A 26,826-nucleotide genomic window follows, 5' to 3' on the forward strand; every position below is an offset into this window, starting at 1 on the left:
TTACAATTTTTGAATGAAGTATCCATCTTCTGTGTGTTTACTACCACATTTTAAATATCCTTATGCTAAATGTAAAAGCTGATAGCTAAATAAGTGCCATTTCATAATTATGTGGTTCATAATCTGATTAGTCGACTAATTGTTTCAATATTCGATGACTAATCGACTATCAAAATAGTCATTAGTTGCAGCCCTAGTTGTCAGTAGAAAGAGAATGAACTGTTAGAAATATACTCATGTATATATTTATGTCCAGTTATTTACAAATTACAAATTTACAATTTTTTTTTTTTTACGGCACTACAAATTTCTTAAAGTTAAAGAGAACAAACAAGACAAAATGCTGCCTTGTCAGTGGTTTGCGTTCTCAGAGTGCTTCTTGTTATTTATTAATTTAGTTTCTTACATTAATATTAATGCAACTCAAAGAGGGTTCAGAAAGCTTTGGATTTGATGCTGGGTTTAGATGAGACTGTCAGCCACGAGCTATTTTTGCTCGTTCAAGACACCTTATATTTACCACCCTTCGTAGGGATCTTCATGTTCTGTATAGTTAGAGACCGCTTTTCTCTATTCTTCCTCTTAATCCACACACTTTGATGGTTTCATTAGAGATTTTAATTCTGTGGTTCGATCTTGTTTCTATCATATTATGTTCAGAGCTCCGCCATCGACGACCGTCAACTGAGCTTTTCTGTTACCAAGCGTCCGTCAACTTTTTGCTAAATTGGCTCTTCCTCGATCAAATATATTTGAAATTTTCTGAAACTTGGCGCAAATACTCTTTGGCTAAGGCTCTACAAAAATTGGGGAGATGTATTTTCAATTTTTTTTTCTTTTCTAAATGAATTTTCAAAATTTTCTAGAAATGCTGTACATTGATGTTTACCCTTAATCCCTACTCCTCCCATATTCCTGGACATATCCTTTTGAAACTTGGTGTGAAACTCAGTGTGCAAAGCTCTGCAAAATGCTTCAGACAATTTTTTTTCTTATTTTTTTTTAATTGTTTTTACAAATGTTTTATAGTTTGAAGATAAACAGCACATTCCTGTTTTACTTCAATGACGGCTTCTCTGTAATTTATTGGCTGAAATTTGTAAACAATAAAAAAGTGTCAGCTCAATGATCGTTCACCTACAGCCAAATTCATTTCCATTCCATTACGTCACATATTGTACAAGTAAAACATTTGACAGTGGAGCTCTATAAGCCAACAGGTCTCTTGTTTATACATATAGTGTATAAAAATAAATTTATTGTTTGATGGTCCCCTTAGCTTTTTGTCTCACAGGGACCTTGAAGTAGCTAATGGGGAGGGGGGGTGTCTCTCACATTTAATGACACTTAATCTTGAAACTTTCCCACACGTTTTTCTGGGAGAACGGGGCCCTAAGATTTGCTTTTATCAAAAATGTATTTAGTCATCGATAGATAGATAGATGCTGTATGAAAATGAGCTTTAACTGATGAAAGTGAGATGAGTGGCCTCCCCATCCACCCATCCTTTTTATGTCTGTGAGATGGGGCGCCCCCCCCCCTTGGTTCGAGCACACTAGTTTCAGGGCCTTCAAAAGGGGGCCCCTTAAGCTTTGATCCTCTATATGGGTGCAGAAAAACATCTTTTTGCCCTACACTGTGCCCAGGAAACCAAAGTTTTTGCCGCCACAGTATGCTAATGCAGCCAAGCTAATCACCCTCCCCAATTAGAAGATTTATTTACCGTAATGGCGCCTAGTGGAACCCCTTCAACCCCCTCGTTTCTGTGGCCTCCTTATCTACCCTCTGTATGTCCCATGGAGTTAAGGTGTCCACTGTGAATGCAACTGCCTTGCCACCACCTCACCCTCTTGCTTTCTTTTACAAAAAGAGGAGAACATGAAAACAGTCCTGTGGGTGGGCCCCTTAATGCTGTCCCTCTCATTCTCAGCCTAATGTAATTTTCCAGTAAATGTCGTGAAACACAGAAGCTCCAAGGTAGGCTCCAGACAGATAAATGTGTTGGCTGGGGGTGTCCAGTGGACCTGCTGCTTGGATTATATTTTTTCCTGTCAGTATCTTACACCTTACATCAAACCCTGTTTATCTGCAGCCCATTACAATAGTGAACTCTCTCAGTTTGGCAGATTTTTTACTTTTAAGGCACATCCTAATTTATCCTTCTTTCTTTGGCTTCCTTTTCTTCTTACTGTTAAAAAGTTTCAGCCTTAATGGTAATGGGGGGGGTGGACTTTGTTAATGAGGGGACACTTCTCTATTTGTCAAAAACAAAGTGTAAGTAATAAACTGTAGTGAAAGTGTTCACCTCAGGCTGCACTGTGACCCATGTCTGGCCTCTCTAAAGGGGACAAAATGTGGAACCCGTGCAGTGCTGGCTGAACTCTCCACAGCTCCTGGATCAGTCCCAGATTCTCCTCAGGTGAACTCTTGCATGGTTTGTTGAGAGAGAGCGAATCAGAGAGAGAGAGGACGAGAAAGAGAACATGTTTTTTTTTTTGATGTTTGTTTGTTTTTTGCAATAGAAAAATAAAAAATCTTTAGTAAGCTAAACGAGAGATGTGTGTGTGTTCCCTGTTTTTCAAACTTGTAGAAAATGAACATAAAATTTTAGGCAGGAAACACAGTCTACAAAATGCATTTGTAAAATCTGTGTTACAGTGACTTCTGGGAGAGTTGCTTAAAAAAGCATTTAACACCGCAGAAGTATTTCACTTTTGTTTTCAATTTCTTGGAAGATGCTTTTTTTTTAAAACTTGAGAACATGCCTTGTTAATAATAGCATGTCTGCGAGGTAATCGGTATGAATGAATCATGTCTTCCTCAGCAGAGTTATGAGACTGTTGACCAGTCAGCCAAAACATTAAAACCACTTACAGGTGAAGTGAATAAGATTTGTAATTTTGTTACCATGCAGTGTTCTGCTGGGCATTCATCTGGATGTTATGTGACATATGCCACCCACTTCATGGTAACAACAACACTTCTGCACACCAGCAGCTTCCCCAAGTGAATGAGTCGTGCCAGCTGGCAAAACTGTTCAGGACCAGATTGAGGAACACAAAATGGAGCCCGAGGCGTATACCTGACTTTCAATGCAAACGTCCACTGCCGTACACTACAGGACACCGTGGAGTTTCAGTGTCCATAACAGAAACATGAGATGCAGTCGCACAATATTAGGCAGGTGGTTGTAATGTTGTGGCTGGTTAGTGTATGTGGTGTAGGTTTGCTTTAACCTGACAAAAGGCCTTAGGAGGTCGTTAAATAGTCAACCACTATTTAGCAATTTATCATCCACAAAAGAACAACCAAGTTCACAGTAGTATTTATATATATGTAATAATTATACGAGAAAGTTGATCGTAGAACTATGAAATATTATTTGTAACTTGTTCTGGGATTTCTGTAAATGCATTACACAAATAAATTGTTATTGTCTGACATCACAAAGATCAGGGCCTTTGCAGTGGCTATGGGAATGGTGCACATTGTATACTTTGTGTTTGTGTTTGCATATGTGAACCATAGCAGCGGGTACTTACTGCCACATCCAGATGGTGCTGGAAACAAACAGGGCTACGCTGTAGGACCCCTCAATAGGACCGTCTAGACTGGTCCCTGACCAGACAGATACAGCCTCCCATCAACTTAGCGTTTGTCAGATTTATGGTAATGGTCCTGCAACAGTCTTCCTGTCAGTGACATCAAGATTTACAGCACTGACACCCACCCCCCACTCCCTGCCACACACATACACATATATGCCATCCTCATTCTCCTTTTATCCCACACACTCCTACAAATGCACCCTCCCTGCCCCTTTCTCACTGCATCCGTCTTTTCTTAGTCCCTGCTCATTGCTACTGGAAAACTGTTACCCATCAGCAGGCCTCGTCTATGCAGCTGGGAGCTGTGGAAGTTCTTGTGTGTATTTGTCATTCAGGTTACTAAGAAGGCTGAGACATGAAGTCCTCCAGTCTCCTCCTCTAACTGCATCAGAACCCCAGTGGAAAAAAAAGACCCTCTCGGGGTGGCAAAACCACCCAAGCCCCCTCTGTCTCCTTAACAATAGGTTGTGTCAGGGTTTCCTGTTAATCCTCTGTGATGAAGCTTGAGTGTTTTCGGGGTGTTTTGGAGCAGGGAGAGGTGGTGGTGTAGAGAAGCCCGGGGGGTGTATGGGCAAGTTAAGTTGGTGTGGTTTGGCGGTGACTCAGAGACACTGAGCGGTGGAGATTTTAGAGGGTATGGAGCAGAGGGGAAGAAGGGATACATTATTGGTGGTGGAGTGCAACTGGAGGACAGACAGAGTGCCCCATGTATGCGGATTAGCGTCTCCCCCTCTTTCATGTCGGCGTTTTTGGGTGGTAACCTGATCCTTGGGCTCTAGCACTAGTGAGCCCAGTGGGAAAGGCTTCCTGACAGATATCCCGTCCATTCTCAGCCCAAGTGTTTTTCCAAGGCTGCTCTTCTGCCTTTGATGTGGCCTTCTCTTCAGCCAGGCAGGGTCACAAGCTACCATGTCAGGCCAGATAGGAGAAGGCTAACATTGGAGCTGCTTCCTGAGGGGAGGGGGGAGGGGGGGCAAGTAGATGCTTCAGCTTGTTTTTGAAATCTGGATCCATAGTCTAGCTCCATCTTGGTTGTCTTAAAACTGGACTCAAGGTTTCAAATAGTCTGTCATGTCAACTCATTCAACCAGCCTAATGAAGGGATTTCTCTTTTGTTCCTTAGTGGCAGGCAGCAGCCATCAGTTTTTGTATGTTTCTGTGTCTGCTGTCATGAAACTGATTCTCTTAATGGAAACGTGATATATGAAAATTTTAGAGCTATTTCCTGTTCCTTCAGTTGGACTAACCGAGTTAGAGCAAAGCATTGCTTCTTCCTTTGCAGTGTAAAAGATGTAGTATGTTCCAGCAAAAAGCTGGGGGGCGCTCTAACTTCACTCTGCGACTTTCTGAGTATGTGTGTGCGCGCGTGTGTTCCAGCTTGTCTCCTTGTCCAGACACCTTAGCGTCAGGGCAATAGTGTTTGAGCTCTGAAACGAGGGCCAGACAGACAGAAGTGGGATGAATGAATTGGGTAGCGGGGGTGATAGGGGAGAGAGACAGAAAGTGAGAGAAGGAGAGTGGATGTTGCTTTAGAATAAAGGGATGATGTGCCTGCAAAACGGTGACAAGCAAATCAGCTTTAAAACAGGACCTCCCCGTACACACACAGACAAGCGGGCATAATGGGTTGTGGGTTGTTTTGTCGATTTAAGTAAGACACGGTCTGCTTCACCAGACGGGATGTTGAGCTGGTGCAGACAGGGTCATCTTATTATTGCTGTATGTCTGTCATTTCAGTTCAGCAGCCTTCTGTGATATTTTGTTTTAAGCTGTTGAAGTCAACAGAAGACATATTCAGCATTCCCTGCATCAAAAACATTCCACACAACTGGATGTGCATTGTCGCGGCATGGAACGGGAGAGATGCGTATCCCCCCGAAATGTTCCAGTGTACTCTTTCAGTGTGTCTGTATGCGCGCGCGTGTGCATGTGTATGTAGGTGTCTCTGTTTGTTCAAGGATCTATTTTTGATGCAGGGTAATGAATGGCACCTGTTTAGTGTCCTTAACTGGTCATCATTTTTGAAATGCAGTAAATCTTGTATTTCATCACCTGCAGCTACAGTTGAAAGCATGTCAGAGTTCTCATTGCCAAATCCATATTTCATTTGTTTTTCTTGCAGTTAAGATATAAGAAAACAGTCATTCACGCTTGTCATCATAGGTATCATGCTGGTATCATCTCGCCTGCACCAGTGGAGGAATATCTACCGCTATCAGAGGGGTGTCTGATCAGAAAAATGCTGGGAACACTTAAGCAGCCACACTTAGTGGTTAGAAATATGTGTTATGCTATGAAGCAGAGAGTGGAGGTTTGTTTGGTGAGGTGAGGTGAGGTGCAGACACAGGCCTGAAGCAATCTGTGACTGGTGTGGTAACAACCTAGCATTGGAAGAGTCCAGTGAGTCGATTTGTGTCTACCATGTCTCTCTCACCCCTTAACGAGAATGGCATGCAGTGCGCCCCACACACCCCCTTCCCTCACTGTACAGAACCGCACTGTGTCCCACTGTTCACCCACACCCCCACACCCCCCCCCATCCAGCTTCAAAGTGGCAAATAACAACAACCGAAGGGGGGAGAAGATGGATGAGGATGAATGAATGTGTCCATCCACCCCCACCACCTCCTTTTTGCCTGTACACGCTCCCCACCTCCCTGCTTCTCTCTACACTACCTTCATACTGCACAGACTGCCTTCCTGTACATCCTCTCCACTGCAGGCCTGTGTTGTGACTGTAGCCGGTGTGTTATTACACACATAGCTGTTAGTGCTGCTCCTCCATTGGGATACCCATATAAAGGACTGTCATTTCTAAAGGTCAGGAGTGAGCCCTGCACGCAAGTGTTGTCCCGACACTTGGTCTGGAGTTTAAAAAAAAAAAAAAAAAAAGCCTGCTTGCCCGTGCTCTGTGTCTGTCTGTCTACAGTGGCCATGACTACTGAAGCCAGTGTCTTGTGTATCCTCTCTTCTATCTTGTCCCTGCTGTTGTACCGGAAGTCAGTATATGCAGCATATGCATTTGCAGCCAAGGAGGAGGGCACAGTTACTTCTTGGTATGCCTAGTGCTCCCATGGGGTAAATGTGATACAGGAGTTTCTAACAGGCATCATTGTGCTCATTAGCTCTAATTGTGATGAGTGCAAATAGTTCAGACTTGTATGCTGATGAGCAATATACTTTTCTAAATGGTGTTTTACACGTGTAATTGGCCAGGACGGAGAATCTGATACAAGAATTCCATCCGCTAAATACTGCAGAAAATATTTCCAATAATTCAATAATTGAAGTTTAATGTTATCACCTCTTACTGTATTTCTGTAAAATACTATTGTATCTGGACTTTTCTAGCAAAGCAGTTATGCGGGATTTTTGTTAAGTTTGGGCAATGTTGGCCAAACATCCTGATAAACATATTATGACTCAAAGATCCTGAAAGATTGTTACAGGGCATTATTTATGTGGCTGTCCTGATTATTTCTGTAGCAGCATTAGTCGCTGCTGCACACCTGTTTAGATATTTTAGCAATGTGCAGAAACCATACTTGTTATGGTACTGTTTCTAAATATATAATTTTTTTAACAGACCAGGCATAGAATCAGTATACCCAGCAGGCATGTTTGTTTGCTAGTTGCTCTCTGTCTCCTTTGACAACCCTAAAGTTTTATTTAACAACTGCAACAGGGACAAAGCCAGTCCATGAAAACTGAAAGCTTGTTGGGGAGCCTCGATTTGGAACATGCTGTCATGCCACTGCCTATTTTCTGGTCCTGTGGTGTCTCAACAGTAGCAAGAGAGCACAAGAGTGAAACATGAACTAGTCTGCTGTGGGTGTAGTGGCTTCCCTCTAACCCACATTTATTACCTCTAAAAATACAAAGTCGTTTTCTAAAATGAGCCTGGCTCCTTTTCCATCCAACCACGTCAGGTGAATTTACACCATGATGGATTGTGTGTCATTGACAAAAAGGTTTTTCTTTAATTTTTTTTTCTAAGTCTATCTGAACCCTTTAGTTTGGAATCACTGGACCTACTGCCTTGATCCTTTTAAGTCTAAAAATTCATGCATATGTCATGTGTTAACCGTATGCAAATGAACAAACTGGAGGTCAACAGGGTCTGCGGAGACACTGTTGGAGTGCTCGCTATACCACGTGGTGTGACTTTGAGCATTATGTGCAGTAAAACATTGGGAGGAAAAAGAGCTGCAGCAGTTTTCATACATCAATGTCTTTTTAACTCTTAATATGGGAACCCCCCATTATTTAGATGAGGCTAAATGCTAATAAGTTCAGTGTCTACTTGAGCTATGCTCTGCTGCCAGGAGGCCTTATTATGTCACCCATTAAAAGTCTTGGCATCTTTTTTTAAATTGGAGGCCAGGGAGCAGGGTGTTTCTTTTTCCATCTTTCTGTCATGCATCTTTCTCTTGGGGAGGGGGGGGGGGGTGTGCAGCCTGGCTATGTCTTCTGTGATATGATTCTCATTTACATAAAGCCTAGCTAATCAACTTTCACCACAACAGTGAGGTAATGTCTAGGCAGGTCTTTCAGGAAAGCACAACTAAAACATGTCCAATTCTATAAGAGGCAGCTAATCAATAGAGTCTAGGAATGACAAGCGTTTTATGTAGAGTGTTTTGGCAGGAAGATTGACAAGTGGCCTCATAGGTTTTATTTTTGATAAGCTTCCAAATGTGTTTTTCTATATGACAGCAGATGTGACAATGTACAATCTCCATTTCAGCTGTCTGTCTGGATGCCTTGGAAATTTATGGAAGTAGTCATCGTAGGACAGCTTCTGTTGAGCTCTTAGTGACACAGCACACTGACTCTCAAATCATTGAGTGTGGGGTTGACGGGGAGGGGGCATGTCTCGAAGTAAGCAAAGGCCTTCCGACATATTTATTTTTCTCCTGTGAGCCTTTTGACCAAACTCTCCTCGTCAATCTTGTGCTGTCAAAGAGGGCCAGAGGTGGGAGCTGCCATCTCCCTCTCTCACAGGGACCACTGTGTATGTGAGGACCCCAGGGTCAGGCCCTGGATGCTCCTTTGGTAACTGTTGTGAAATCTCAACTCTCTGATGGGAGTTGTCCTCTCATTCTGCTCCCGCAATGGAGCAGCTCCCTTCTTCGCTGCCTTTTTTTTTTTATCATTTACACCTGGTTTATAAATTATTTCATAAGACTCTGAATACTTAAGTTATCCAACTCACAGCCACTTCATATCTCCTCGAGTTCTTCCATCTTCACTTTCCTCAGCCCTTCTTTTGAAACATCAGCTGTCAGTTCTGTTGGCTGACAGTTAGGGTAGATTTCATCTTCTACAGAAACCTGTACATGCAGCTTCGGGGTTGGGGGGGGTAGAAGGCTGTTAGAGGTGGCGAGAGGAGAAGACACTAGAATGACCTAATCAAACCAAGTTTGTACATGTGCTCTTCCATCTGACACGCGTGTGTTTCTGATCTTACAGTTTTTCTGGAAGAGGAGAATGTTTCCTGTTTGAGCAGACTGGTGGGTTCACCAAGGAGTCGGGGGGCTCGGGTTGCTCAGCCGACGTCTGGTTCTGCTGAAGCAGATTCCCCACATCTCCATCAAACAGCAGCCCTGTTTTGGCATGACTCTGAAAACTGACCCTGGCAGTCATTGATGTCTTGGGGTCTGTAGATGAACTGAGGCTGAAGCACTCGGGTGATGTTTTGCTTCCCTCAAATTTTTTAAAGAGGCAATGGATGCATTTTGTAAAATTGCTCTTTTATTGGATGATCATTTAGCTTCTTTAAACTCAAGATTAAAAGTATTTTTATAGCAACCTGAAACATAATCATTTTTCCCTGCTAAGGTATAGCAGAGAAAACATACAGACCTACTTGAAAACTGATGCTGAATATTTGTTTAACTGCTTCTGCCCACTGAGGTATTCCTTTTTTGATGGCACACCTGGAGAGCATGCACACAGATGTGCAGCAGTTCACGTAGACTCGTGCATGTTTTTGCTTCTTGTTAAAGTCTTTGACTGAGGGGAGTAACAGTGAGGGTCATCCGCTGACATGAGCAGTAGGAAATCTTGCGTTGATGTTCTCGTACTTGAAATGTAATATAGTAGATGGGTAGGAGACTGTGTGTGCGTGCATGTGTGTGTTTGTGTGTGTGTGTGTGTGTCTGCCCTGCCATGTCCAGACTGGTTCCTGTCTTGCTAATAAAAGAGCTCTCTTTTTATTTTTGGATACTGATCTCCCTGCACAAGTTTAAAGTTCTCATTCACGGTTCACACTGCATTTTCCCCTTAATGTCTCACAGCAGACCCTCACTCCCAGGCTGTGATTCATGGAGTGACAGGTCTGCTTCTGGCTGCCATAAGGGCCCAATCAGACAAGGTTTACATGCAAAAAAACATGTTGCACCAGCACTTAGATGCTTCAATCTAACCCCCTGATTATCTTTTGTCATAGACTTTTTCTCTATATCATTGATTAAATTAAATCATATATGTAAGACTCATGGTAGTGCCATCCTTTGTCACGGCTCATTCTTTTTTTATTAGCTTTCTGCTGGATCATCGTTATACTTTTCGCTCCTTGTACATCAACTGACAATCTGGAAGTGTTCCCTATACTCAACCTGTTCTTGACATGAGGTGTGAATTTTTTGTCGTCTTATGAAGACAGCTGGAATGCCCTTGAGAGTCTTCATGTGGAGTTAGAGAGACAAGAGTTTATTCTAAGAACTGTTTTGATTGCAAATGCAGAATTGTAGTCCCCTCCCAAATTCCCTGCCCCCCCCCCCCCCCCCCCAGAGTTGGATTGTTTTCCAATGCATTCATTGCTTTGTATGCTTTGTTGTAGTGTTTTCGGGCACTGTGCTGTAAAGGACCCCCGCCACCGAGACCAGAGTATGATGTGGTGTGCATTGGCCTGACAGGTGCTGGAAAGACCAGCTTGCTCTCACGCCTCTGTAGTGAGGGCAGCGATGGCATAGTTCCTACAACAGGTATGTGCATATAAAACATGGATGAGTGGAAAAGAGTGGGTTTTTTTGTTGTTGTTGTTTTGTTTTTCAGAAGCAAAGTGTGTGTACTTAAAAAAATAAAAATAAAAATAAGCATTCACCCTCCACAGTTGTATCTATCTCCCTTCCCTCACATGTGTTCTTGCAATCTTTCGAAGCCTTTTGTTTCAAGAACATGATGTGCTTCAGATTTGAATCACAGATAGATAGTACTATCCAGGTACTGGAGCTTTCCAATAGAGGGAGGGAGGAAGTTTTTCAGTATTTGTGCCAGAAGGGATGTCAGGATGTCACCCGCCAATACTTGGTTTCTCCCCTCCAGTCGAGTGGGAGGCTGCTGTTAGGTCCAGAAGAGAAGGAGGCTTCATGGTTACTACATCATTCTCCTGGTAGTCAACACTCTGCTTTCCATATATGTAATCCCTCAAGAACCCTGACATTCCTACCTCCTTCCCTGGCTTTGACAGCAGCAGTGTTGAGCTGTTGCAGAAGTCCCACTTTAGATTTACACTTTGTCCAGGAGAAGCTAAATATAAAGTAATTCCCAAATGTGCTGCCTATTACAGTTAGTGTGCATTTTTCCGTGGCAGGGGGTGTGTTTGGTGAGTGAATAACTGTCTGTGCCTGCTGATGAGAAGGCCTTAATAGATAAATTATGTTGATTACTTACCTTAGCAGAGAATTAGTTTAGTGTTTGTCTCTGAAAGCAGATTTAGCTGTCAGCACTGTCCGTCTGCCAAATGTGCAGAAGGAAGAACATGAAGGCCAATAAAGGGGGAACTCTCCTGCAGCTCTTCTCACTTCCTACTTCATAACTGTGCGCTTTTGTAATGTGCTTAGTGATTAATTTATATGTTTGGAAAATCATAATCTGCTCATGTCTCACATCATTCCTCACATTTGTAAATGTTGACAGGAAATGAATTCCCACCAAACAATTTAGCATAATTTAAGCAAAATTAAATCTTGCCCTTTAGTGGGTTTCTCTACCATTTCCCACTATTTCCCGTATGCAGCCGCATAAACAAACCACATAATACACGATGGCGCTTAGTTCTATCCTCCGCTAACCCCAACATAGAACAAAACACTTTTCTGTTTAGCTTTTCTTGTTTTTCTGTTTTTCTAAAACTGGACCACACAAAGTGTTTTTCTTTCATGTTTATAACACAAATATGTTGTCAGTCCTGTGTGTGTTCACCAGCTGGTGGTTTGGAAAAGGTACACCAAATATCCCGGGGAAACTTAATGATAATTTTTTTTTTGGTTGTCTTTTTTTTTTTTTTTTTTTTAAATCTACTTTCTCACTATTGAAAAGTCAATGTGGCCAACATTCCTAAAAGCTGACTCTCATCACTCCTAACATGTGCTGGCCACACACACATGCGCGCGCACACACACACACACACACACACACACACACACACACATATATACACAGAGAGAAGTACAGTTTTTTTTTTGGTCATTACAATGATGAATTTTTCATTGTTTTTTTTCCTCTCAGGTTTCAGCATCAAAGCAGTACCATTTCCAAATGCTATCTTGAATGTAAAAGAACTTGGAGGTAAGAAGCACATGCATGAACTCAAGTTTGTAACATAAATTTCTGTATTAGATGAAATAGACTTGCCTAGTAATGGAGTAACTGTAGGCCGTCATTAATTGGCCACTGTCCAGCAGTAAATGCATTAGATATTTAAATGTTTTCTTTTTTGATTTAGCTGTCTTTTGAAATCATTACTGGATGATTTGTTTACCACCGAGCCATCACTGTATTCTTTCTCCAAGGATGTTATTGAAATGTTTTGTTCCTCAGTGAACAGAGCAACTTTGTTCCTCACACTCACACATTACACAGCTACTCTTCCATAATAAAACTCATTCTGATGTCGTCCATCTCTTCAGTGTTATTGTAACTGTTTACACAAACAGGTGTGTACGTCACGAATGGAAAAATGACACCTCGCTGAGGCAACCTGAGGTGGAGAATGGGATAAATAAGCAGAGCAGATGCAATCGAAGTCCTTAAAGCGAGTCTTGTTTTGCAGTTTCTGTTTCTTGTGCATGACAGGTGCAGTGCATATTTTGAAGGATCACCCAACTTAGCCTTCTGAAAAGATGAAACGCACACAGTCTCGCACACATACACACACAAAAAGAGGCACTGGGGGGGGGGGACCACCAACGAGGGAGCTACCAAATTTGGACAGAATGCATTGGGGGGAGTTTCAAAAGAGGGTTTTCTGGATTGGGTCAAAGCCAGTCTGGTGGTGGTAACATGATTGTGGTTGGAAAAACACTGGTCCCATGGATGACACACTTGATTTAGAGACGTTAGTATAGGCTGCCACCACAGAAAAGCATGATGAAATCTGTCCTGTCTTTCTCTTAGCCCCCCCCCCCCCCCCCCCCCCCCCCCCCCACACACACACACACACACTTACTCCCCTGCTCCTTTTCTTGTAAATACACAGAACACAGGAATTTGAGTGATTTATGGTGCCATCCGATATGGATGTATTGGAGACGGTAAAAACAAGCACATGATGTTTTGACGCCGCTAATAAGTACCGTTTTAAATGTTTTATTTATTCCTTTTTTTTGCAGCATATTATATATTGCATTTAAGTTAAGGTGTTGATTTGCCGCACTTTTGTTTTCTCTGCGCAGGCATCCGCGTTTTCTTCCAGTTGTATATGACGCAGATATGGAATTGAAAGAGTTTGTGCTCTTGCATAATTTCCCACTGGTCAGTTTTCATAAAGACCCCATCAGAGTGTCTTCTGATTCCGCACAGTTTGAAACTTACTCAACACTTCCCATTTCTGTGTATTCTTTTTTTCCCTTCCCTCTCCCTATGGCTTTAAAACAAGCAAACATGCCTGGTTTAGTTTTGTTATTTTGTACTGCATCAATGATGCAGAAAAATGATACAAGATGTGACGCACAGACATCAGTGTTCCTGACCCCGAAACCCTTGTTTTGCACAATGCCTCTGTGGCTTGTTCTCTTTACTCATTCTTGACTACGGCAAAGGAAGACGCTCTTGTTGAGAAGTGTTAGGATGTGAAGCGCTTCCCGTGTATTTCCTTCCTGTCTCGCTGGAAAGCCGAGACACATCGGTGAGGTACTGACATTTTACAGTCAGAAGGGTAAAGCTAGTTTTGCGTATGTAGGTGACGTATGTGCCCTAGGTCAAATGACCTTTGTCAGTATTTGCTTCTTTGTGTAGCTCACACAGACCATTTAAAAGACGTGAAGTAACATAAAACTTCTTCAGAAAAACCCAAGCCTTCAAGCTTTTTACGTGCAGTGCTTCAGCCCTTATGTCCTTGGTTTTGTAAGCCTTATTGCTCAACCTTTTTCATCTGGGAGACAAAGGTAGTTTCAGCTGAACTGGGAGAGGGCTCATGGGAGTATATTAAGTTCAACACCTCTGGCGTGCAGGAAAATCTTTCATAACCTGTTGCACATATGAACTCCTGAAAATATGAGGAGAATACAATCTTTAAGTTATCTGAAATTGTCCTTTGTCACATGTAGCATACAGTAGGAAATGGTTTGGATTAGGTGAGGCTGCTGGCTGTGTACAGTGCATGAGTGGGATCCAGGATGCCCAATTGCTTGTTTTGAATTCACAGGACTATTGACTGTCTTAAACAGGCAGCTGGCAGCTTAAAGGTCTCTTAATGTCCAATGCAGCTGATTCAGATTCTCACAATCGCCTCCATTGAGTAATTTCTAGGAAAATTCAGGGCTGCAGTGAATGTGTGAAAGTGGCTATAAAGAAGAGAACATGGAGTGACCCTAACATATATACACAAAGGTATTGGTGTACCTCTTAACCTTTGAATTCAGGTGTATTCAGCCCCATTACCACAGATGTACAAAATCAAGTACCTAGGTATGCAGTCTCCCTTTACAAACAAGAAAGTGAAAGAGTGGGTCGTTCTGAAGAGTTCATTGAATTCAAGTTTCGTTCTGTAACAGAATGCCACAGTTTGTCAGACTGTGAAATATCTTCCCTCCTAGATATTCCACAATCAAGTTTAAGTGGTATTATTGCACAGCTGAAGTATTTAGGAACCACAGCAAGTCGGCCATGAGGTGGCAGACCACTTGAAGTTACAGAGTGGGGTCAGCGAGTGCTGAGGCGCATTGTATGTAAAAGTCACCAACACTCTGCTGACACCCAATAACTGCAGAGTTCGGACCTCCTCTGGCATTAACATCAGCACAAATACTGGGTGCTGGGAGCTTCACGGTATGGGTGTCCAAGCAGCTCGAGTAGATGTAACATAGCATAGATGTAAGTAGCGCAGTACTTTTGTTTTGTAAAACATTAAAGTTTGTTATTCTTAATATCTTTGTTTTGCCACTCTGTATAGTCAGATGACAAAATCTTCGTAACTAAACAACAGAACGACATATACAGTACATGTAACAATATATATAACAATACACACATATATTTACTCATCCTTTTTGCAAGCTACATGGGGTGTCATAAGCTCAGGAAGTAGAGCAGGTCACCAGAAGTTTGGTGGGTTGATTCCTGGCTGCTCCTGTCTGCATGCCAAAGTATCCATGGGCAAGGTACTAAAGCCCAAGCTGCTTTCTGATGCATTCATCGGAGTGTGAATGTGTGTGAATGCTATATAGAAAGCACCGATAATGAAAAAAGAGCTTGTATGAATGGGCGCGACTGGGTGAATGAGACATGTTGTATAAAGTGCCTCGAGCCCTCAAGTAGAGTAGAAAAGGGCATATAATGGTGAAATGAACACAATCTCTAGTAAAATCAAAAGAATTGTGATTTATAATAAAACATAGATGTTAATAATTGCTGTATGCGTGACAATGTTCTTGCAAAGTTTTGTTCAGACTGGCCCACCCGTTAAGGAGGAGATGGGGTACCTACAGTCATATTTGCATACTACATACGCTATAATCATTTTAGTAATATAAAGACTCGTAAGTGTTTGTGACCCACAATATTTACAACAATATATTTGTCCATCTGTGTATTGTCATCAGGGGGCAATGTGCATCAGAATATGTACAACAACCATTAATATGAGCCACTCTTGTTTGTGTTTTAGCTGTTGTTGGTCCTTTAGCTTACTCCCACCACAGAGAACACAGAGGTCCTAATATACGGAGAACTTTTTGCACTGAAATGAAATCAAGTGTTGAAAACAGCTTTTCATGCATGCTTTTTTTAATGTTTGATTCCCCACCCCCAAATACTTCTTTCTGTTAGTGGTGAACTCTGCTGTTGTTTTCTACCAATGCATACCATCTGCACTGTCAGGCTGCAGTTTTTTTGTTTGTTTGTTTGTTTTGTTTTGTTTTTGTTTTGTTTTGTTTTGTTTTTGAGGACTGCACACAAGCATGTGTGTGTTGGTTGCATGCCCAAAATTCTTCAGTCTTTATAGCCAAAGACCTGTGCAAATGGACACAAATGCAGTATCATGAATTCTGCATCACTCACATAGCATAGGTACAATGCTGTTGATTTGCCTAAGCCAGTAAGTCTATACTGAAAGCATAATTGGCTTATATTTTACTTGACGCTCCTATAAACATGGGTTAAAATGCTTACTTTTTTTTTTTTTTAGGCTTCAGTGCTTTTTTCCCCTGCATATTACAGAACTAACTAGAATATTAAAATGCATGTGACCTACAGCTCAGTCCTGTGTATGAACTTGCTTTAGACATAGCATGGGGCTCCAGAGCTGCTGCTTCAATCCTGCTAACGTGCCACTGCGCTGTAGCTTCTGTGTAGACACTGTGTAAGTCTGGTTATGCATTTTTAACTCGCCATTCTTTGAATGCACTGGACCAGATTGTCATATCTGCAAGCTGTACTATAAACTAAAGGCACAAATCAACCTGTGGGAAGGCGTCCCCTGGTATATGCTGCCAAGCTGGACTATATGTTTGTCTCACTCATGCATTTGTTATTGAGATCCCCACTGTCTTGTTTGAATTTGTTCTCCCTCTCATCCTTAACTCTGGTTTCTGGCTCTGTTTTTGTCTTTTCTTTCTGCCTACCGTACCTTCTGATCATTCAGATTGTGTCTGTGAGAATTTTTTTTTTTAAATGCCTCATGTTTTACTCTTGTCAAGCTTCTCTTATTGATTTAGACACATTGTCTGGCTTTGATAAAATACCCTGCTCCTCATGTATCAGACGGGACTTGTATGTCTTGCCAATCGTTGTATTTAGCATGTAAATAGCCTAGTTATTTCCACCTTTTGCACGGCTGACTAAAACTTTGCCATGAGAAGATTATGACAAGATGAAAGGACAACAATAATCACACCCAAAGCCTGATTTAACCTTCACTTGGAGAAGATAAATCGAAATAAGTTGGGTGCACCTCTTAACAGGAGGTTATTTGTAAATTAAGACAAATGTGCATGCTAAAAGACCAAAAGTATGATCTCACTGCAGAGTCTGTCTGCCCTCAGAGGTGACAAAATCCAGATAATCTTGTGCTCTGTCGCAGCCTTTTATTCAAATACTGATATAGTCAGTGTCACCAGCATGGCACGCTGTATTACCCTCTTAGGACTAATTAGAAATTATAATCTAGTTAAATAAATAAATACCCAGAGAGAATTGTGCCTATTAATTGTAGTATGGCAAGCATGAAGAGATTGATACTGTTCATTTATTCAGCGGACGACAACACTGCAGCAAAACTGCATCATTTTATTTTTGTACTCATCTTTAGTCTGACACAAATTAACTCCTGTGCCAGGTATAGGGATTAGGTGGGAAGGGCACCTCCAGTGTGAGCGTGAGCGTCTGTGTGTGCGAGCGCGCGTATGTGTGGACAGTGACATGACGTCAAGTCTAGACGGGCCGTTTCACAGTGTGCATTCATGTCACGCAGGGACAGCTGATGAAGTGACCCTAATAGTCACAACACATTGCTGTTGTTCTAGCGATGTGGCTGGGGTTAAGAACTGAGACTGCTGATTTGAATAACAGCAGTACACATTTGTACACACAGAGGTTTTGTTTAAACAGCCTGCAGGCTCTTTGAAACCAGGCTTTACCGTACTTTGCAGTATTTCATTATCAACAATAGTGAATGTGTAGTAGTTAATGATTATTGATTCACCGTGTGAAGTTTGAGATTTTATTTTTAGATGAACGCGTGTGTGTGAACACATACAAGTGTGGCATGCAGTTTATTAGGATATAGTTGAAAAAAAGAAATCCCTGAAGAAACCATAGTTCTTCAAATTCCTCTTACCAGGTAAAGCACAGCACAACCATAACATTTTATTAAATCGATGGTTGTATTAAAAATAGTGCAAAAGTAAAAGCAAAAATAATAAACAGAAAAATGGATGATGATTTCATTGACTTAATTGAATAATGATCAGTGCACATGGTGAAATTAAAAGCTCACCAACATTTGTCAGGTGTCGGTGGAAATTGACTAATTAAAAATTATGTGTGTAATTGGTAAGATAAGGAAAAGAATTACTGCAAATAAATATAATTAAAAGTACTTAAGTGTGTTTGCCTCTTACAAGCAAGCATCAGTAGAAGCGACCTTCTAGTGTCAGTAGTCCCCAATAATTTAACGTTGTAGTCACTGGCAGCCAAAACTGTGTGCGATAACAGAAAATAAAGTGTGTTGGCAGAAGTATTTTTTAGACAGATTTCTGCTGAGGAGACACTTTGTTTTTCACCTCCAGTGTCAAGAGAAGGTAATATAGGCTATACCAATGGGAGAGCACTGCTTCACATACAGTGAATGAGTCATGACATACCATATTAGTGAAATCATATTTAGTCATAACATTTGACTGTTTTTGTTTTGTTTTCTTTGTTTTGTACCTTTTAAACAAATTTTATGGTAGTTCTTCTGACTCACTCAGACTTGATTATCTTTGTAAAAAAGTTTTTCTGGGAACAATAGGAAGAATATTAAGATATATTATGTAGATACACGGCTACCTAAATGGTTTTAGCTTATAACTAGAAAAAGAAGGCTGCTCTCATCCCTGGGATTTAAACCAAAGTGTTTTTGTCAATATCGCTGATCTATGCATAAGATACCTTGCAGTGGGGTGTGACACATGAGGATAGGGCAGTAATGAGATGTGGATGTCATTCCCAACTTGTTGTTTTCCAACATGAAGGGTTACCGGTGTTAAGGGGTGTCATTTACCCAAACCTGCTTTGTTTTTTCTTTTCTTTTTTTTTCCCTCTCTTTCTCTCTCTTTCCCCTCAACCCTTACAGAGTAGTGTAAGCACCTGAACCTGTCCCAGTAGGTCTGAATCAACCCAGAACAGTACCTTGGCCAGGACACGGGCACTATGAGTTTCATGGAACATAGAACTTGGGCGGGAGACGAGCAAAATGCATTAACATGACAGAAAATTTAACAGTTGTCTGTAACTACCAGCAGGCCGAGCACGTCTCACAACAAAACTGCTTACTGCTGACCATATGTGGTTCTCATTCCTATCAAATATCACCACAGTGTGTGTAAATTTGCCCTGAAAAGAAGCTTTTCCTTTGTGCAGGAAAAGATCCAACCACAGTAAAATCATTTGCATTGGGTTTAAAGCAGATGATGGCAAACAGACGGTTCTGATTTTGGAGTTCTGAGGTCTGGAGTGTAACTGATCTCTATTTGAAGCCGTACTCAACGATATTGCCTTCCTTCTTGTTCATTGTGGTTAAATGGTAGATCACAGATGCTATAAGAAGGAACTCATTCATATCCTCAGAGCGCTTTGGCCAAACCAGCTCTTGATGCTGAAATTTCTGAAATACTGAACATTTTATTTTGAAGGTATGTTCCAGATCAGAAACCCGCAAGATTCATGTACACACAATTTTTTGTTCACATTAGTGCAGGAAACTATTTGTTTAAGAGGGGTGGGTAGTGTCATATAAACAGCAATGACTTGGTGATTGATTATTACACTTTGAACCACTCAAATTACTTTTCCATAGCCAGAAACAGCTGTGTCAGTTACAGCGACACATGATGATAATGGCTCAACCATTGAAGACGAGGGTTACACACCCAAGGAGCGAAAGTCCTGCCAAAATATTACATATAAAAATGTCAGTCAAGTGATTGCAAACAACAACATGTGCCAAATTATTAAAGTATATGTAGTAACACAATCATTTCAAATATTCTGTGAATATTCTGTGCTGCATTTCTGTAGACAGTTGTTGTTAATTGTGTGCATAAATGAGAAGGATTGCCATATAGGTTGACAGCAGTACTCTCACTCCAGTTCCAGCCCCAGCTCATTCCTCAGTGAAGTAACCAAACTTTATTACAACAGCTTCCCTCACCAGTCCCAGCGGGCTCTCTCGTCACTCTGCTGTAACCGTTTTCTTCAGTGTCTGGCACTAGCGTGACTTCAAAGAGGATTGCTTTCTGGGGATTTCTTTTTTCAAAAATTAAAGACCAAATACTGCCCTTTGTTTAAGGTCAAAGCTGCCAGGAATTTTTAACGGAGTAGCAGAAATGTTTAATAAGTTATTGCTAAGTCTGACAGAAAATCTGAGACCAAAATTGTCTCAATACCAAACAACAAAAAGATCAGATCTCAACAGTAGGCTTGTTTACACCAGAAGAAGTATAGGGTTTCACTTATTGTTGAAATATAGACCACGACATGCTGTTTCAATTTGTGGATGAATTCATAAATTGAACACAACTGAAAGAGAGCTTGGATTAAAGGTGCTTTAAATTTTTGTCCTGCTTGACATTTTGCTGCCATTTGCTCGTTAATTAAAAGTCAAACACACAAAATCAGCACATGTTGTCGCATATGTACAAATAGCAAATATTTGCTTTTCCCACATCGTGACTAACAGAATCTTAATTTTTGCAGTGTGTTTTAACTTTTCTTTGCTGCAGTGTTTCTAAAGACTAACCACTTAATCTTTCAAACAAATAAATATACTTTGTGTAAGTAAACTTCAACAAATACATCACTATAAATTAATGGATGTGCATGGGCTAGTTTATGCCCCAGTGAACCAAGGTAAAAATAGTTATCTGTATATTTTTGTGAAGTAAATACAGTTAAGACAGTATTTTTACTCTCCACTAATCTACAAATTTTTTTTCTTTCTTGATTAATGGACTAATTGTGATCATCTGGTCTTTAAAATAACAAAAATGAGTCAAAATACCTTTTGGAATATCTTCAAACCCAAGTTTTGCCCACAGGCAAAATATAATATATAATCCAAGTATCACACGTGAAAAGCTGGAGCAATGTTTGTAGTTCGAATTGTGAGATAAATAATGAAATGATTGTTTAAAAAAGCAGCTGGTTGTTTATTTATTGCTGATTAACTAATTAATCTCCTTTTCAGTTCTAAAAGCCATGAAATCCCCCTAAATTCAAAAGCTCGAAAACCCTCCATGAAAGTTCGCCGTCAGTATATAACTTTGGATAAAGAATATAAAGATGTTTTATGGGCTGCATTAGTAATGCATGATAACTTTCACATACGTGACCTGTAGCAGTTAGCTGTGCATGTGCAATGAATCATCAGATGCATACAAAACACAGCAAGTGTTTATACACTATAATTACAATTTAAGGTCTGAGAGGCATGAATTTAAGATTCATGTGTCCCAGACCTCAAACCATGCATATTTTCATATCTTTTATTATTTTATGCAGTACATTGAATGAGTTAGTACGTTCCTTGCTTCAGCCCCATGTACGATAAGTGTTTATTTATTTCTTTTGGTGGGTAAGCAGCTCAGATCTGTTATCTAGCCATTTAATTCCAGGGAACCGACTCTGACGTCAGACTCACAACGAAGCTTTTTCCCCAGTGTAAATTTCCAGAAGTTTTGAAATCAACACAGTTGAGGTGTTTAGAGAGCATCTGTGATTTCAGCTGCACTACCCACCACCACTAACAGATTCTCAACCTGTGTGACACTGCCATCAAATGTGGGCACACTAAGAATAAATACAGTGATGCTCACCAGCTACTTAATTCCTGTGTCTGTCAAAGCAAGTGACTGAGACAAGGCCAGTCTCCATTTGATTATTTTATTGGCCAACATGTGTTTTTGTCCTCAGGCCCACTTCAGGGTTTTTTGTATTTATTACACACATCCACATGCACACCATTCAGTAAATGCATCCTTATGACTGTTCTCTTTAAAAACCTTGTTATGTGCTTGTTTCTGTCTGTTATGCTTTCATAACAACCAGTTGGCTTCATATGAGGTGTTCAGGGAACACTGAATTGTAGTGTCTATCAGGTGATTAGCATTTACATTTGTAAATTATACTACTGAAAATTGCCTGGGTTACTTCTAAATTGCATGACTATCTTCATGCACATTGGCCAAACATGGATATTTGGGCACAACAATTAAGAGAACAGCTTGGATCATTTGTAAATGTAATGCTACTACCATCAGCTGTCCTGTCTATTTCATCACTGCATTGTTGCATCAGCTCTTCCTGAAAGGGAAGATTTTGAATGGACACAAACCAGCAGATAATTGTGAAGGCAAGTGGAAACAATGTTGCACATTTTGAAAAAAGCCAATTGTAACTTAAATCATGTTGCATCCAGCTAAACATACCACAAGATTTGACTGTACAAAGTGAGATTCTTTAAAGGAGCCAAATCCAGAGACTTAATTTAAAAGTGATTGTCCATATTTTTCATGTTCAGTCAGGAAATCTGTCGTGCTAAAGGCAGTCATTTTAATGTTACTTTTATCAAATTTGCTTTTTGAATGAGTAAGGTAAGAAGCAGTCCAGCTCATGAGTCAAGACTTGACAAGTTCAGTAGGAGTCATGACTGTTACTGACCTGCTATTTTTAACTCCTCGTGGTACAGCTTCCAGCTCGTTTTATCTGACTGCAGTCTAAAACCATAAAACATGTTTTTTAAATTATTATTATGTTATATTTAGAGGATGTAAGCATAAGTGATGAATGAAAGTTGGCAAAAAAGAAGAGAGAAAAATGAGCAAAAAAAAAATGAGGTCTGGATTTTTTTTAAATTAATGAAATGAGTAACTTCCTCCAAGAATCATGACATCATGTTTGCAAATCCTCCTTGCAGACCAATAGGTGGCAGAAGCTGCCAACAAGATCCGACGAGGACATGACAGACATTCCACCATTTCCAGGCAAAGTTGAGAGAAGCTTCCTAGTCAATCTCTCAAGTGCCACTTTGTCTGATAGCTTTCCACTCCAGTGAGAGGTGTGAGTAGAAAGAGTGGGGGAGGAAGGAAAGAAAGAAGGGAGGGAGAGCATGAGGGAAAGGAGGTAAATGTCACTGAGAGCAATTCGTGATGTTTAAACATTTGCCAGCCTCACAGTTCGTCACTTCTTGGCAATTAACTTACTATGAGCAACTGTAACAAAATAACAATTCACAAGATTGCAAAGGAAGTAACCTCACCAGACGGGGAGGGATAATTTTAACCAGAGAAAGTACGTCTTCTAAAAGCAAGTGAACATACTTGCGTGAGTACACAGCAACATCAACTTTATTGAGCACATAGGACAGACATTTAATACTTGTTAACAGGAAACATGTGGAAATGTCAGTATTCATTTGAGTTCATTATATTTACAAGTGTAAAATCAGAAAACGATTCTGTTTATAATGTGATGTGCCTCATACATTGAGGATGTGATGAAAGCCACAGGCCAAAACTCTGTGGTCAGGCAGTAAAGTTGTTCTTCAAACTGCGAGTGTTGTTGCAGCTTCAGCCTCTTGTGTGTTTCACATAAGAAATCACTGACTGAGGCAAAATGCCAACAATTACTTGTGCTTTGAATTTGTAAAGCTTTAAACTCCTCTTGTTTCATAATTTGGTTGAAAATTTGTACTTTCCTTATCATACTTTCCTCATGAGGATCAGCAGCTGTGTTCAGTTTGGATTCAGTGAGTTAAAATTAATTTCCTTATTTCACAAGACGGGGGAGAGCTCCTAATGCTTGAGGACCGTGGCGTAAAGGATAGTAATCACAGTTTGTGCTGAGTGAGAGGGTGAAATCAGCCATTGTGGTTACTCCTTACTGATCTTAAGAAAAACATTTATTTGGTTTGATTGTTTGGAATAAAATGTGAGTAAAAAAATGGCATTCATACATGTATAGTGTTTTTTCTAGTCTTTCAGCTACAAGCCACATGTAACCATACATTCACACAATGCTTTGTTCTCTACCATTAGGCACATTATTTGCGTCTCATCCGTGGTCAATTTAGAATCGCAGTTTAACCGAACATGCATGTTTTCTGGCTGTGAGGCGTGCCACCCATGATTCGACTTTGCTATAATTACAAAGGCACAAAGAAATGCTGTAGATGGGCTTGCAAAAGGGCACTGAAGTTGAACTATTCAGACATCAGACCAGAGTTTGTGTTGCAGCGCTAATACGTAACAGGTTGATTCTTGTTTGTGTGCTGGACGCTGCTGTTTGAGATTATTATTTTTAGCAGGCGTGTGTTCAGTGGAGATTGTAAATTAGCCTGTCAGGAAAAATTTAATGAAGGCCAGCATTCACACATACTTTATGATCAAGGCAGTGGGTGGGATTGGATTGATGTCTATACAACTTAGATTTAGACAGAAGGTTTTATTAGTTGAAAATGTGTGTGTTTATTTGTTTAATTTATTATAAAGTGTGAGTTAGACTATCTCAAGTGCTTCTGTCTCCTGTTATAATCCCAGATTGACTCAATGATGTTGAGAACAGGGCTCTGTGGTATATAAGCACCAAGGCTCCCTTGTCCTTCTTGTTGCTGAAGATAGTTCTCTAATAATCAGTGTGTTGATGATAGTACTTTGTGATGAAAGTAAATATCCAACAGTCAGTGCCATATTTAATAAACTTAAGTGTTTGTCTAACACAAAGATGACAGATGATGAATGATGAATGATACACTATCCTGGGTGGGCATTTAATCTTCCCAAGGGGCCGTGTGAGAAACTGGGACTGTTGTGGAGGACCACACCAATAAGCTGAACTCAGTTCTTGCTCAATATTAAATGATTAATATTGACCGAATTTTTATAAACTGCTACCATGAGAGTAGACTTTACAGTTGAGTTATGAAAATGTAAAAAAAAAAAAGACTTAGTAAAAATGCCAAAATGTTATCACTATTCAAAACAGTTTTGAACAAAATGTTCATGTTTTTGCAAAAATATTAAAGATTAACTTTATACAAAGTGCTGTTGCTATTTTGCTTGTAGTTTAATTACATCATCTGCAGTTTTTCAGATCTTTTTTCTTGTTCAGTGAGAAAAATCTAGTCTGTTTAGGGTTTGAACAACTGCATTAAAGTCAGGTTCAGGTTTTAGCTCTTTGCACAGGCTGAACCATCTGACAGCTGTGCGGTGGCCTATGTCACCATGTCTATTCTCATGCTCCTCCAAAAGTGCAACAAGTTATTGTTCCAACTCTACATCAGTCAAGTTCTTGTATTTCTCTGTTTGTTTAGTCTCATAATGGCGATTCAAACTGCCCTCTACCAAGTCAGCGCACAACTTTCCCTCTGACTTCAGTAAATAAATACTTAAAAGTCCAAACTAAATTAAAAACTTTACATTCTGCCTCAGCCTTTAGTGTGAGCTGACGTTTTTCAGGGCTAGCAAAGTCACATCTATCAAATGTTTACAGCAAGTTTGCATTCACTTGCACACACATACGTGTGTAATAGCAGTGGCCTTCAAAATAAAAGCAACAAAAATAGTGGGTAAAACTGCATGATGTAGATTTATTTATGTTTGCATCTGTATTTCCCATTAACCTCACATAGGCCAGTCAGGGACAACTAAAGGGCCGGCTGTGGCCTGAGGGCCGTGCAATGGTCTGCACTATATGGACAAATGTAATGGGCCACACCTCTTAATCTTTGAATTCAGGTGCTTTCAGTCCCATTGCAGGTGTAATAAATCAAGCGCCTAGTCATGCATTGTGCCTTTATAAACATCTTGAAAGAGAATTATTATAGGATGCTACCACTGCAAAAAGTCAGTTCGGGAAATTTTCTTCCCATATAGTGTATGCAAATTTGAATTAAAAAGAATGGAGGGGAATCTCTCTGTGTTCAATAAATTGCTAGAAAATAAATACTGATTAAGGTAAGTATGATACATTGTCATGAAAATAATAGAAAATCTTTTTTTTTATTGCAAATCTATTTTTATGACCTTTTTACTAGCCTGCCCGTGCTGTCAGTGTGAGAAAGAATGGGAGGCGGTGGTCACGACTGACTCATGTTGTGAGCATGTCGGTCTCTTCCTCAAATTACCCACACGAGTAATGTTGCTGTGAAGTAAATCACTCTGAGTACACATTTCTCCCCTTTGGTAGACAAAAAGCAACTTTGTTTTTCACCATACATTTAATATCCATTTAGTCTCATTATGACTAACTAATCCATTGAAGAGATAGCATTTGCAAATTAGCATTGACTTTAACCTGTAGAGAAAGTGACATGAAACTCAAAGTTTGATTGCTTTAGTTTTACACCAAGCAGGTTCCATATTCCATTAGTTAGATACTTGAGTGTTGGCATGCATTTAATACAAAAGTATATTTTGTTTTCAAGCAAGGTTACTTACAAAGGTAACAGTTATAAGTGTTGTACTTTTTAATATAGAGTTCTCACAGTGACTACATTCAATACCGTCACATCTGTCTACAGGAGCTGACAACATCAAGAAGTATTGGAGTCGCTACTATCAAGGATCACAGGGTGTAGTCTTTGTACTGGATAGTGCATCATCAGATGAGGATCTTGAGGCAGCGCGTAATGAGCTCCACTCAGCCCTGCAGCACCCACAGCTCTGCACACTGCCTTTTCTCATCCTTGCCAATCACCAGGATAAGCCTGCAGCAAGAACACCAAACCAGGTGAGTCAGTTTGGTTTCAGTGCTGTTGTTAATTATTCCCTCACATGTTTCTCTTAAAGTTCAGTTTGTCGTGCACATATAAACACTGCCCTTTGCACATCTGGCTTGATCAGGAAAAACATCATTTTGCATAATTCATTATACACATTCACACACTCATATATAAATAATTTTCATGTACATGGGTCAGCCTTTTCTTTTTATGCTGAAATAACTTACTTTCTACTATACAATAGGCCCATTGGGGTAGTTCAACATTATGACTCTTGGCATGTTAACATATTGT

At 40.4% G+C, this 26,826-nt stretch overlaps 1 protein-coding gene across 3 annotated transcripts in view; it reads left to right on the forward strand.

Moving 5' to 3' along the window:
* The window catches only part of LOC115785515 (ADP-ribosylation factor-like protein 15), a 111,157-nt gene that overhangs the window by 37,725 nt on the left and 46,606 nt on the right, over positions 1 to 26,826 (forward strand). For all 3 annotated transcript variants that reach the window (XM_030737215.1, XM_030737216.1, XM_030737214.1), the window contains exons 2-4: positions 10,453 to 10,597; positions 12,123 to 12,182; positions 26,332 to 26,540. In XM_030737215.1, the coding sequence (XP_030593075.1) occupies positions 10,453 to 10,597; positions 12,123 to 12,182; positions 26,332 to 26,540 (414 nt within the window). The remainder of the gene's footprint in view (positions 1 to 10,452; positions 10,598 to 12,122; positions 12,183 to 26,331; positions 26,541 to 26,826) is intronic.

Source organism: Archocentrus centrarchus, chromosome 9, assembly GCF_007364275.1.
Source record: "Archocentrus centrarchus isolate MPI-CPG fArcCen1 chromosome 9, fArcCen1, whole genome shotgun sequence".
Classification (NCBI taxonomy): Eukaryota; Metazoa; Chordata; class Actinopteri; order Cichliformes; family Cichlidae; genus Archocentrus; species Archocentrus centrarchus.